The following is a 12784-nucleotide window of genomic DNA, read 5'->3' on the forward strand; positions in this document are numbered from 1 at the left end:
ACTTTGGACTCACTGGGTCTCCCTGTATTCTTTTGGAAAATGAGGGGCAGGGATGATTTTTAACGTCCTGCTGGTTGTGGATTTTTGGAGTGATTAAGAGATTTGAGTCCGACAGTCTGACTATCTGGGCCAACCCACCTGTATCCTAGGGTAAATTACTTAATCCTCCAGAGCTTTGGCTTCCAGATTTGTAAAATGGAAAGAACAATAATGCTCACCTTAACAAGAGATCTTGTTAAGATTAAATGAGGTACTTAATGCATTCATTCCATAAATACTGAGCACCTAGCCTCCAGCTCTGGGAGGGGCAGAGGGTGGAGTAGTGAAGAAGACACTGGGGTGTAGGCTGTTTTTGGAGCCTAAAGGGAGATCCCAGATAAAACATAATAAACACTAAAGGAGTAGGACTTTAAACAGCTAGAACCTTGAAGACAATAAAACACAGCCATTTCATGGAAAGTGACTTTCCAGGAACGTGGAAATATTCACATGGAAATACTGCACTTTCCAGGCTGCATGGATGCATGGATGCCATGGTCTTTCACGTGTAGCAATGGTCCGCAGTCCCGTTGATTTCACTTCCCTCTATCATCGCTCCACATACAGCAATGTCCGGGGAATTTTGGTTGCCACAGCTGTGGGAAGGGTGGGGAGGTCGTTCTGGCATCTAGTGGATAAAGGCCAGGGATGATGCTCAATATCCTAACATCGCACAGGATAGCCTCCACACCAAAAAATTAACTAGTCCAAAACGTCAACAGTAGCATGGTTGAGAAACCCCGCTATAGAGAGAACAGCAAGGGCAAGGGTCCTGAGTCAGGAGGGAGCTTGCTGTGTTCGGATACAAATGGAAATCCATTGTGGCTGAATAACCCAGGATGAAGTGAGAGAGGCAGCCTGGGCTAGATGATGCAGCGCTGTTTAGGGCACACGGTGAGGAACTTGGAATTATCCCCAAAGCAGTGGGCAGCCCTTGGAGAGCTTTAGGCAGCGGGGGAAGGTAACCCAAGTAATGCGCTTAGCCCTGTAAGCGTGGCCGCAGTAACTCCTCCTGGCCAGCAGAAGGCGCCGGCCGACACTTGGCCTCCGGCCGCCCGGGGCGGGCTTCCTCTTGCCGTCCTCCTTCCTCGTCTTTTCCCCTCAGGAGAAGTCGGGAAGGTGGCGGCGGCGGCGGCGGCGGTGGTGGCGGTGGCGGTTGTCCCAGGTGGGCCGGCTGGTGTGGCCCGTCAGCCCGCGCTCCGCAGCGTCCGCGCCGCGCCCAGCCCAGTCGAGTCCCGCCGCGGCGGCCGGGTCCGGCGCGGGCGGCGCGCGCTGACGGAGGGCGGCGGCCGCGGCCAGGGCGGCCGGTGGGACCGCGGGTCCCCGGCGCAGCGCCGCCCGGCTCCCGGCCCTGCCGGCCTCCTCTCTCGGCGCCGCAGCCATGGCGGCCAGCGCGAAGCGGAAGCAGGAGGAGAAGCACCTGAAGATGCTGCGGGACATGACCGGCCTCCCGCACAACCGAAAGTGCTTCGACTGCGACCAGCGCGGCCCCACCTACGTGAACATGACGGTCGGCTCCTTCGTCTGTACCTCCTGTTCCGGCAGCCTGTGAGTGCGGGGCCGCCGGGCGGGCGGGGGGCCCTTCCCCGGGCGTGGGGAGCGGGCGGCTGGGTGGGGGGTCCTGTGGGGGTCCGGCCGGCGGCGGCGGTTGGGGCGCGGGCTCGCGGGGCGGGGCGGTCGAGGCCAGGGGCCGGGATGCGCTGGGCCCGGGCCGCCGGGCTGGGGATGCGCTTTCGATTTCGCCGGGCGAGGGTCCAGGCCCGGGGCAGCCTTTGTGGGTGGGGCGTGGGCGGGGTTGGGGTCCGGAGGGGGCGCCCGGCGTGAGCATCTCTGGTCCTCGCGGAGCCGGCGCCGCCTCCCTCGGGTCTCGGCTCTCCCGGGCGCTGACCCGACGGGACTGCAGGGGAAAGACGGGAGGAGGCTGGGGACGGCCGTGCGGGTCCTTTGTGTGCCCCGCCTCTCCTCCGGGGCGCGGCGGTCCCGAGCAATACACCTGCCGGGCGCCGTTGGGGGGTGGGGGAGAAGCTGGGGTGGGAGAGAGCAGGGACGCTTAGCTTGGGCTTTTTTTCCTCGGGTCGAGAGTACCTAGGTCAGTGGGAGGAAGCCGGCACTTAGGAATAGTAGCGGGATTAAAATGTCGTGATGGCAGAGATGTGATTCCCAAGGGAAAAGTTAGAGAAGATTAATTGCGGGAGAGGGAGGCAGAGAAAGCAGATGTGAGGCTGCGGGGCTTTAGCTCTATCGTCCAAAGAGAGTCTTGAGGAGTTTGGGGGAAGTTTTAGTGGAAATAAGGAATTGACTCGGAGCTGTGTCATTGTAAATAGGGTGGTGGTATCTGTAAGATTTCTCTGTCAATAGCTAAGTGTCCTGGCTGTGTACAGAAATGAGGAGAGATGGAAAGACAGCGTTGTTTCAGAAAAAGGGAGACCACCGTCTTGAATTACTGGGATGGTTTGTATTTCTTCCTCTTTGCTCCATTAAGCTGCGTTTTCATAAGACTTTTGTTGCTGTGATTGAAGGTTTCTTTTGGAGAGTTTGCGGATGATTTTAGAACTGAATAAGTTGCTTTTATATGCTAAATTATTTTGTATTCACTAAGTTATTGACGAAGTGGTAGTTACTAAATGTTCGTAAAACCTTTGGTCTACCAAATATCTACTTAAGTTCTTTCACTGGTACCACTCTTTGATATAAAGTAATTTGGTACCCCACTTCTCCCCCAAAAAACTTTGTAAGAGTAATACTGAGGCAATGGGTATATGAGAAAACTCATTCTTGGAAAATGCAAGGTATGCCTAGTAGAGTATGATTTGTTTTGTTTTCTTCTTAAGTTGGGCAAAGAAGCATTATTACTCTTCCATGACTATTATTTCTTCAACAAACATTTATTGGGTGCCTACTAGGTTCTTTGTAAAGCCTTGGACTGTGCTGATGATTAGAGCAAAATCCTTGTTCTCTTGGTGCTTACATTCTAGTGGAGGAGATGGGAACACATAATAAGTAATCAAATGAGAAAAATGTCGGGCAAGTATGCACTAAAATAGTATGATAGGAGAGACCTTCTCTGAGAGGTCACTTTTATTTATATATATATATTTAAAATTTATTTCATTTTATTTTTGGCTGTGTTGGGTCTTTGTTGCTGCGCGCGGTCTTTCTTTAGTTGCGGCGAGCGGGGTCTACTCTTGGTTGCAACTCATGGGCTTCTCATTGTGGTGGCTTCTCTTGTTGCAGAGCATGGGCTCTAGGCGTGCGGGCTTCAGTAGTTGTGGCCAGAGGGCTCAGTATCTTCCCAGACCAGGGCTTGAACCTGTGTCTCCTGCATTGGCAGGCGGATTCTTAACCACTGTGCCACCAGGGAAGCCCGAGAGGTTAGTTTTAGATTGTAGAGTCAAGAAAGCACTCTGAGAAGTTGATAGTGTTGTTATTGAAGTACAACACAATCCTAGAGCTAGGTAGTATTTAGGAGATAGTCTGGTTCATTCTTTTCATTTACAAATAAAGGCTTAGTTTGTGGGCAACTTTTGGTTTTAAAATGAAGCCAGTAGTCCAATTTGTTTTGAGTATACTTGCATTATGTGCATAATAAGTATGCCAGTGTTTTTACTGAACACAAGGTCCTTTGATACATTTCAAGTATTTAGTTTGGAAAGTATGTATATATTTACTCTTCTGGATTTCTGACATTTCTGTGTAGCCATTTGCAAGTATAAATTTACTTTGTTGCAGCAAATGTGTAATATGAAAAATATTTACAAATTTCTTCCTAGAGGTCACATTTCCGAAACATTATATATGAAAGGATATCTCATTATACATGACAATTTTTTATTTTATTGGAATTTAATCTGTAACAGATAGGACTCCATATCTCTGTTTAGGAGTGATTCTGCAAATATTTATTGCTCACTTGGCTTGTGTCATGTACTGTGGGAGGCACTGGTCCTACTTGGATCCCACTATCCTTAAGAAGCTTGCATTCTAAGTATGTAAACATAGTTATGATACACTGTAATGTTTCATAGCTTTGAGCTATCCCTGAAATACGTAAATGAATAGGGAAAGCTTCACAGAAGATTTGATGCCTGAGCAAAGACCTTTAAAGACAAGATCCACATGGCAGGTGGCTTCATGTAGTTGAAAGAACAAATACTTATGAGCTAGATAAACCTGGTTTTGAATCCTGGCTCCACTTACTGTGTGGTACTGGAGAATGTCAGTCTCTTTGAGTTTGAAGTTTCTCATCTATGAAAAGGTGAGGATAAGGTTTACCTTATACATTTGGGATGTAGATTAGTTTTCAATATTAGAGATAGTGTATGTTTGACATCTCACATGATGCCTGGGATATATAATATCAAAAGCTCCCCAATATATGAGGGGCATTATTAACAAGGGGGACAGGATATTCCATGAGTAGGGAACAATATGTGAAGGATGCTGAAATGAGAAGCAGTTTTATAAAAAAATCTATCAGTTTGGATTCTTTAGATGTAACTCAAAACCTGACTCAAGTTGGTTTAAAAATATGAGCGGAGGGACTTCCCTGGCCATCCAGTGGTTAAGACTTCGCCTTCCGGTGTAGGGGGTGCAGGTTCGATCGCTGCTCAGGGAGCTAAGATCCCACATGCCTCCACACCAAAAAACCAAAACATAAAGCGGAAGCAATATTGTAACAAATTCAATAAAGACTTTAAAAAGTGGTCCACATCAAAAAATCTTTGAAAATATGAGGGGAATTTATTGTGTGTTTTTAAATAAGACTTTATCCAGTGGTTAATGATGTTGCCTCGATTTCCCTCATCCAAAGATGGCTGCTCCCAGCTCCTGGGGCTACATACTGCCTTAATTTATATCATTGTTACAACTTTTCCAGAAGTTGTGATTCAGTCTGGATTAGCTTAGGTCATATGGCTAAGTAGAACCAGTGCCCTCATTGGATGCGTTCTATCATGACATTATTGGAACAACAAGGATTTCCAAGATAGGGTTCCCAACTCAGAAATCTGGGATCCTTGTGAAGGAAAGAATGGATCCTGAATCAAATGTCTGCTGCAGAAATATTGAAAGGACAGTAATTCCTGAGGATTTTTTTCTTTGGAAAGCAATAATATAGGAAAATAAGAATAATATAACTATTGAGTTTAATAATAATGTCTTTGCTATTTAGATGCCATGGTATAATTGAAAGAATATGAATTTTGAAGTCAGATTTTGACACTGCCACTAGCTTTGTGACTTAGGGCAAAGTATTAAGGCCACTATGTGTAGGTTGGCCTGGACCCATCCCCTCAGCCTCAGTTTCTTTATTTGTGATAAAAGATGGTAATATATAGCTTAAGGTTTTTCCTGAGGATTAAATGGTACAATCCATTGAATATTTATTTAACATATATTATTTTTGAGTATGGGGCTAAGCAGTGGATGTACATATATGAACTGAGTCATGTTAGCTGCCGGTCAGAAACCTTGATGTGCCTAAAAAATGCTGATACACAGTAAAGGGTATCTACTATCATGAATTTAAAATTTTGGGATAGTCACATGCCTTTTATCATATATTTAGCAGTATCTTTGTTTAAATAAATCGAACAAGTATCTTATTGTTAATATTACTAGACTCAGAGCTGATCTTTTTTGTTTTTTTTTTGCGGTAAGCGGGCCTCTCACTGCTGTGGCCTCTCCCGCCGCGGAGCACAGGCTCCGGATGCGCAGGCCCAGCGGCCACGGCTCACGGGCCCAGACGCTCCGCGGCATGTGGGATCTTCCCGGACCGGAGCACGAACCCGTGTCCCCTGCATTGGCAGGCGGACCCTCAACCCCTGCGCCACCAGGGAAGCCCAGAGCTGATCTTTTATTTCCTGTTTTTTCTTTCAGATGACTGCACTCTGTGCTTGTATGATGCTTATTTAGAATATGTAACTGAATTCCGATTGTGAAACTTTAAAATAGACTTGAGATAGATGTATTAAACTGTCACTGAGGTAGAATGGGGTTGTTCTAACAGATTGATTTGTCACTCTTTCTGCTTCTGTCTACAGAAATATTTAGAATTATGAATGGCATTCTATTACAGCCAACATAAAATATTACCTTCATGTTAAAGAACTTACAGTTAAAGACTAGCTTTAGACCAAATTATTTATTTTGTGGAGAGTTTTAGCATTTGTGTAATCAGTAAATAATATGAGAGTTGTTTTATCCTTTAAAAATGATTCATAAACTTTTCAGAGAGAGTTTAGATAAAAATAAAAAATAACATTTGAGAAACACCGTGTCCCACTTAATACCAGCCCTTTTATGTGAACAGTGCATTTAAACTTGGAATTTCACAGGAGGATAAATGTAGACAGATAGTAACTTATACTCTATTAATTTTGTGTGCATTTTGAGTCTTTTGGTGAATCTTATAAGAATTTTGACTTTAAAGTTGGACAGATGAAAAGAGGCATTTGTTTTTATACACTCATTAACATTTGAGTGGATTGCAATCAAATACCCTTTTGGAACTGTTTATAATATTCAGTACCACATGAGCTCACAGTTGGCGGTGATTTATATCCTTAATTCCCTTTTCACTTTTTTTAGTACTCTAACATGGCTACATTCAGTGAGATATTTTGACAGTGTAGTACAACTTCAATTTAGTGTGAGTGGGAAAACTGATAACTTTTTCAATTGTGAAGGGCAGAGTTTTTTTTTTCCTTTTTTTCCCCCTTTTTAAACAAATATTCATTAAGTCCAGGCACTAGTACATGTGTTGGGGAAACAAAAATTAAAGAAATGAAAAATAAGGTAATAATAACTACTATTTAGAATTACTGACTGCTCACTCTGTGTCAGGCATTATTCTAGTAACAATCATATAAGGAAAGTACTGTTACCCTCCACAACTTTAAATTGTAAAATGTAGCTTACACTCTTAATGCTTGCTGTAAATTGTTGTGAATTCTATATTTGAGGGATTTAAATGGTAGATTTTACTTCATTGGATTTTAAGAGGCAGGACAGGTAGTTTATGGATGTATCACACATTTTTGTTTTATAGTTATGTCATGCTTTTCTTTAAATAGTTTTAGTTAGCTTCAAATGTCTGTTCATTGACTTATTTAGAAACTGTTGTTGTGTATTGTGAGTGTAATGGGATATGGTGCTGACTGGTTCTGATACTGATTTTTTTGAGTTTGGCACATAGGTACCAAGGCATTTATAACTTGCTACCAAGGCATTTTTGTATCAAGTTCGTATCTGTTCTTCTCTCATTTGTCTGTGAATTTGGATCAGTGTGATTGTAAACACTTTGACCTTTAGTCAGTTTCAAAGTATTGGTTGTACAATTTATCTAGATTAAATCTATATTAAAATTTTGTGAGTTGGATTACAAATAAAAAGAATTAAAACATTCTTTTAAGGAACTTGCTGATCTCTGGACCTCAATTTAAAATTTATTGCCTCTTTAGAAAGCTCTGTATCTAACTTCAGTACACTCTTTGGAAAATAAGCAAATCCTCAGACTGACAATTTTCAGTCTTCTCTATGCAACATGCATAATGCTTACATTCTTGAGAATCTTCTGTGAAGATATTCAGGACTAGGTGCCGTTACCCTTCCTGTTTTTTCCTCCACTCAGTAATGCATTTCCCAATCCACATGGTCAAATCGATGATTATCTAGGAATATAAACCTTTGGTTCTTCTAATGTATATTAAAAAAGTAAATCATTCATAACTTTGGGTACTTCGTTAATAGGTTCCTTGTGACATCCTTTACAGCCTCACACATTAGAGCTGTTGCCCTAAAGACACCTGATTGGACATGATGAGAATGAAATTTATTAACTTATAGGAGGGATAGGAACCTTATTTGAATTGTTCTATGTATGGGGAGTGAGTTTTTGTTTGTTTTTAAGTTAGAACGTATTTTTCCAAAGACTCCTGAGTAAGACATGGTCTCTTTTTGATTGGTACCATAACAGCTTTTTAGAGGGAGGGAAGTCATAGTTAACACTTTGCTTTTATTCTAGTTGCTTATTTTAAGAGATGAATTAACAAACTGGAGCATGGTGTAAGGCAGTTGATTAGGATAAGGAGATTTGAAATTCTGTGTGAGAGGAATATTTGCAGGGACCAGAAGTGTTATTAGCTTAAAGAAGAAAAAACTAGAGAGTGAGGGTGGGGAGCTGTTCACTTAGTCACTGTCTTTGGGTAAATTAAGGCATTTATGTGGAAAAGGTAATAGGTTTATTCTGTAGGGGGAGATACAAGACCAGGTATGGAAGTTACAGAGAAACATACATGTTTAGAAAAGGAAGAGGAATTTTCCTTGTAGTGTCAGATTCTAAAAATTCTTTTCTTCCCCCACTTTTTGGTTAAATTTTGCAAGATCTTTGATGGGAGAAGTATGAAAATCAGCAGAACTAATAATGTGGGAAGATGTGAAAACTTCCTCATTTCTCTCTTCTAATCTTTATCTCTTACTCTGTGAATCTTGGTGGCTCTAACTTGGAACAGCTGTGCTCAGTAGGTACTTCTATAAAAAGATTGCTAGTGTCTAGCAAAGAGACTTGGCATTTTTGAAATAGGAGGGATTTAAAATTTTAAGAATTCCTCATGTTTTCTAGGAATGTTTTTTCATCAAAGAAACCAGCCTACATATATGTCAGTTAAATTTGATTTTGAAGGGAAAGAACCATTTATTTTCCATTCTTTTTTATGTTTAGTTTTTAATTGAATTTTAATTTTTATCGGAAGAATATATGCACATAGTTTTAAAAAGGCCAAGACTTATAACGAGCAGCAGCAGTCGTCTCTTCCCTTTCTCTGTTTCTGATTACCATAGACAGTCGGTTCTTTTTCTCTTTACTTACCTTAGTATTTCTGGCTAGCATGCTTACAGCTATTTTTTTAATTTTTCAATTTTTGCTTTTATCTATTGACTTCTCTACTGTACAAGAGGGAAGATAAGGCTTTGGCCCTCTTAACACTCCTCTCACTCTCCACCTATACTCTGCTTCTACTCCTTCAATATAACATCACAATTTTTGGTTAAATCACTATTTAGTATTTACCTTATTGCATTATATACATACTGTTCTCAGCTAAGTCATACAGTATATTACTACTACATTTTCTTTCTTGTACAACCTTTTCCCCCTGAAGTTTGTAATTGTCTAGGTTACTTCATTTGCATTGTTTTCCATGTGTGTATCATTATTATATCCCCAGATAAATTATCTCTGGCTGAGGTATATAACTGTTTTCAATATGACCAGATATGTCAGGTACTTCTTCTTTTTTTTCTGGGTACTTCTGTCAGCCTCTGGTCTGGAAATGCTGCTCTCCAGGCCTGCTCCGCAGCTGTCATCCTGGGACTTTTCTCCTGCCTTCATTGTGGAAATTCCCGTCATGCCTAACCTGTGTTGCAACCTCTTTTTCCAGGACCCCCGCATTTCCATTAGCCTCCTGATTCAAGGTTAATGGGAGAGCATTTTTGAGAGCTACATGGCTGAAAGTGTTTTATTCTGCCCTCACATTCACAAAGGTGAAAATACTTTACCCTTGGAATTTTTAAGGCATCGCTTAATTGTCTTTAATTAATTAATTAATTTTTGGCTGCGTTGGGTCTTTGTTGCGGTGCGCAGGCTTCTCATTGTAGTGGTTTCTCTTGTTGTGGAGCATGGGCTCTAGCACGCAGGCTCAGTAGTTGAGGCTCACGGGCTTAGTTGCTCCGCGGCATGTGGGATCTTCCCGGACCAGGGCTCGAACCTGTGTCTCCTGCATCAGCAGGTGGATTCTTAACCACTGCTCTTACCAGGGAAGTCCCGCTTAATTGTCTTTAATCCTTCAGTACTGCTATTGAGAAGTTTGATTCTATTCTTATTACTCATTCTTTGTGCCCTATTTTCCACTCCCTCTGTGAGAGTATGTATGATCTTTTTATCCCTACTATTCTGAACCTATAGTGAATTGGTTTTTTTTTGTTTTTTTTTTTTTTTTGCGGTACTCGGGCCTCTCGCCGTCGTGGCCTGTCCCGTTGGCTTCCATTTCTTAGCATAGTACCCAGTAGCGATCCTCAGCTGTGCCTGAGTCCAGAGCCTATTTGGAATAGCCTCTCCAGATCAGATTTTCCTTCAGACTTCTGCCTAGGACTTCTTAGGGGTAGTCTTATGGAAGTAGGGAAACTGGGAATCTATTTTTGACCCTATGTAAATCCCCCAACTTGTGGCTTGATTCCTTTCATGAATCTTCCAGGGGTTCTGTGGTGGGAATCATCTTTAGTTGGCTTCTCCCACCTCTACAGGAGCATCTGTTTTGGCTTTCTTTAGTCTGCACAGTCAGTTCCTGCTGGTAATTTTCTAGATTTTGGTATGCCTTTGGGTTCCTTCTTTGTTCTCTGTTCTTCTCTTTGTGGGTTAATGCTTTTTTATTCCTTTGCTGTCATTTCAGTAGAGCTTAGAGAGGTAGTAAACTCTCTAAAACTTGGGTTTTGTCCACTTTTAGCAAGAATACCTTAATTAGGTTTAAATTGTTACTTGGGTGTTATTTTTTAGGTGCTTGCCCTAAATGTTACAAGGCCCTTACAGTGAGTGTAGTGTTTCTGGCTTTCAAAAACAAAAACCCAAAATAACAATTATAGTTTGCAGTGTGTGTGTGTGTGTGTGTGTGTGTGTGTGTGTGTGTGTATTTTCAGTGTTTTAAAGTTGTGTTCTGGATAAACTAACATTCTGGACTATCTAATACATATCTTGGTATCAAAAGTCTGTAGATTTTTGATAACCTGTTAAAGGCATCTTCCATTTGTTGTAGATTTTAAATGTATAATTTATTTATTAATTTTTTAATTTTTAATTTTTTGCGGTTCGCGGACCTCTCACTGCTGTGGCCTCTCCCGTTGCGGAGCACAGGCTCCAGACGCGCAGGCTCAACGGCCATGGCTCACGGGCCTAGCCGCTCCGCGGCACGTGGGATCCTCCCGGACCCCCCTGCATCGGCAGGCGGACTCTCAACCACTGTGCCACCAGGGAAGCCCTTAAATGTATAATTTTTATAATATGAAACATTGTATATAATATTTTTACTAAATAACTAAGATTGGAATAGATTTAAATGCCAGATTAGCTTTATTACTTTATGCCAACATTAACAACCACCTAAATCTCCACAGCCTAGTAAAATATTTTAACCAGCTTTTCCCCCAGCAGGAGAAAAACAATTAATAAAACTAGCTAAATAAGTTTTCTTACTTATTCATCTAGCACACATTGTAATTTGAGTTGACAAATGGCTATTTGGAAGATTGTTTGCTGCGTAGTTAAGAGTAGCATACTGATGGACATATGGAATGAGTCACACCATCTGGTTGCAGTCATACCTGGGTGGTGGTCGTTAAAACTAAAACTCCTGGGAATCTGCATATGACTTAATTATACTGCAGAAGCATGTTGGGCTCCACCAGTAGATGACTTTGGAACTTCTTGAAACCAATTAAGTGACAAACATGCTTTCAAAATATCAATACTGCTGTTATTAAATGAGTCATTAAAAAAATTTCTTTTGTACTAAACTGGAGACTTAAAACGTGTATTTTAGGATCCAGAATGGGTGGTACTTCAATATTGGCACTGTAAAAATGATGTGGTTTACTTGCCTAACACTTTCATCCAATAGTTATGACTAATGTCATTACAGTAAAGTGTTTTATAAACACTGGTTTCACATGATAGCTAAACTTGGCTTAGCAGAAAAGGGGAAGTGGCAGCAGCTTCCAGGAATATATCTTGTAAATAACTACATAAATGAGTAATTCAGATTTGATTGAGGATTTCATTCATTTAAGTGATCAGATTTGGTAGATGGAGAAGGTAGTCTGCCGATGAAAAAAATTTAGTTTGTGTAAAAATTGTGGTTTCTATAGATAGTAACATGGACTCTTAAGTTGACATACATTAAAACCAACTTTTTTGTTGTGTAATTTTAGGAGTCTTAATATCTGTATAGATTCATGTAACTACCACCACAATCAGAACATGGAATGGACCTGTTCAGTTACCCCTCAAGACTCTCTAACCCTTGTCTTTCCTTAACCCCTGGCCTCTACTGATCCATTCTCCAACAACTATAGTTTTTCTTTCTGAGAATGTCATTTATACAGTATATAACCTTTTTAGATTACCTTCTTCACTCAGCATAATACTTTTAAGATTAATTCAGGTTAGTTGTTATTGGATGGGCCAAAAGGTTTGTTCCGTTTTTTCTGTAAGATGGCTCTAGTAGCACTTAGTTGTCTTTAACTTCATTTGACACAATTTTGTTAGATTGTATGTGGCAGCTGTCATATCAGCATGCATTTAAAAAGACTTATCAAAATTGGCCATTTTAATATTGAAAATGGAAGAAAAACAGCATTTTCGGTATATTATGTTTTATTATTTCAAGAATGGTAAAAATGCAGCTGAAACACACAGAAAGATTTGTGCAGTGTATGGAGTAGGTGCTGTGACTGATTGAACGTGTCAAAAGTGGTTTGCAAAGTTTCGTGCTGGAGATTTCTCCATTGGACAATGCTCCATGGCCAGGTAGACCAGTTGAAGTTGATAGTGATCAAATCAAAACAATAATTGAGAACAGTTGATGTTATACCACGCAGGAGATGGCTGACATACTCAAAATATCCACATCAAGTGTTGAAAATCATATGCACCAGGTTGGTTACTTGAATCACTTTGATGTTTTGGTTGCACATAAGT

General features: G+C 41.3%; 1 protein-coding gene across 4 annotated transcripts in view; it reads left to right on the forward strand.

Annotated features, from left to right (window-relative positions):
• Nucleotides 1-1157: 1157 nt before the first annotated feature.
• The window catches only part of AGFG1 (ArfGAP with FG repeats 1), a 73127-nt gene continuing 61500 nt past the window's right edge, over nucleotides 1158-12784 (forward strand). For all 4 annotated transcript variants that reach the window (XM_082840942.1, XM_082840943.1, XM_082840944.1 and 1 more), the window contains exon 1: nucleotides 1158-1587. In XM_082840942.1, the coding sequence (XP_082697068.1) occupies nucleotides 1421-1587 (167 nt within the window). In that variant the 5' untranslated portion in view covers nucleotides 1158-1420. The remainder of the gene's footprint in view (nucleotides 1588-12784) is intronic.

The sequence above is a fragment of the Leucopleurus acutus genome, assembly GCF_964270905.1.
Source record: "Leucopleurus acutus genome assembly, chromosome: 6".
NCBI lineage: Eukaryota > Metazoa > Chordata > Mammalia > Artiodactyla > Delphinidae > Leucopleurus > Leucopleurus acutus.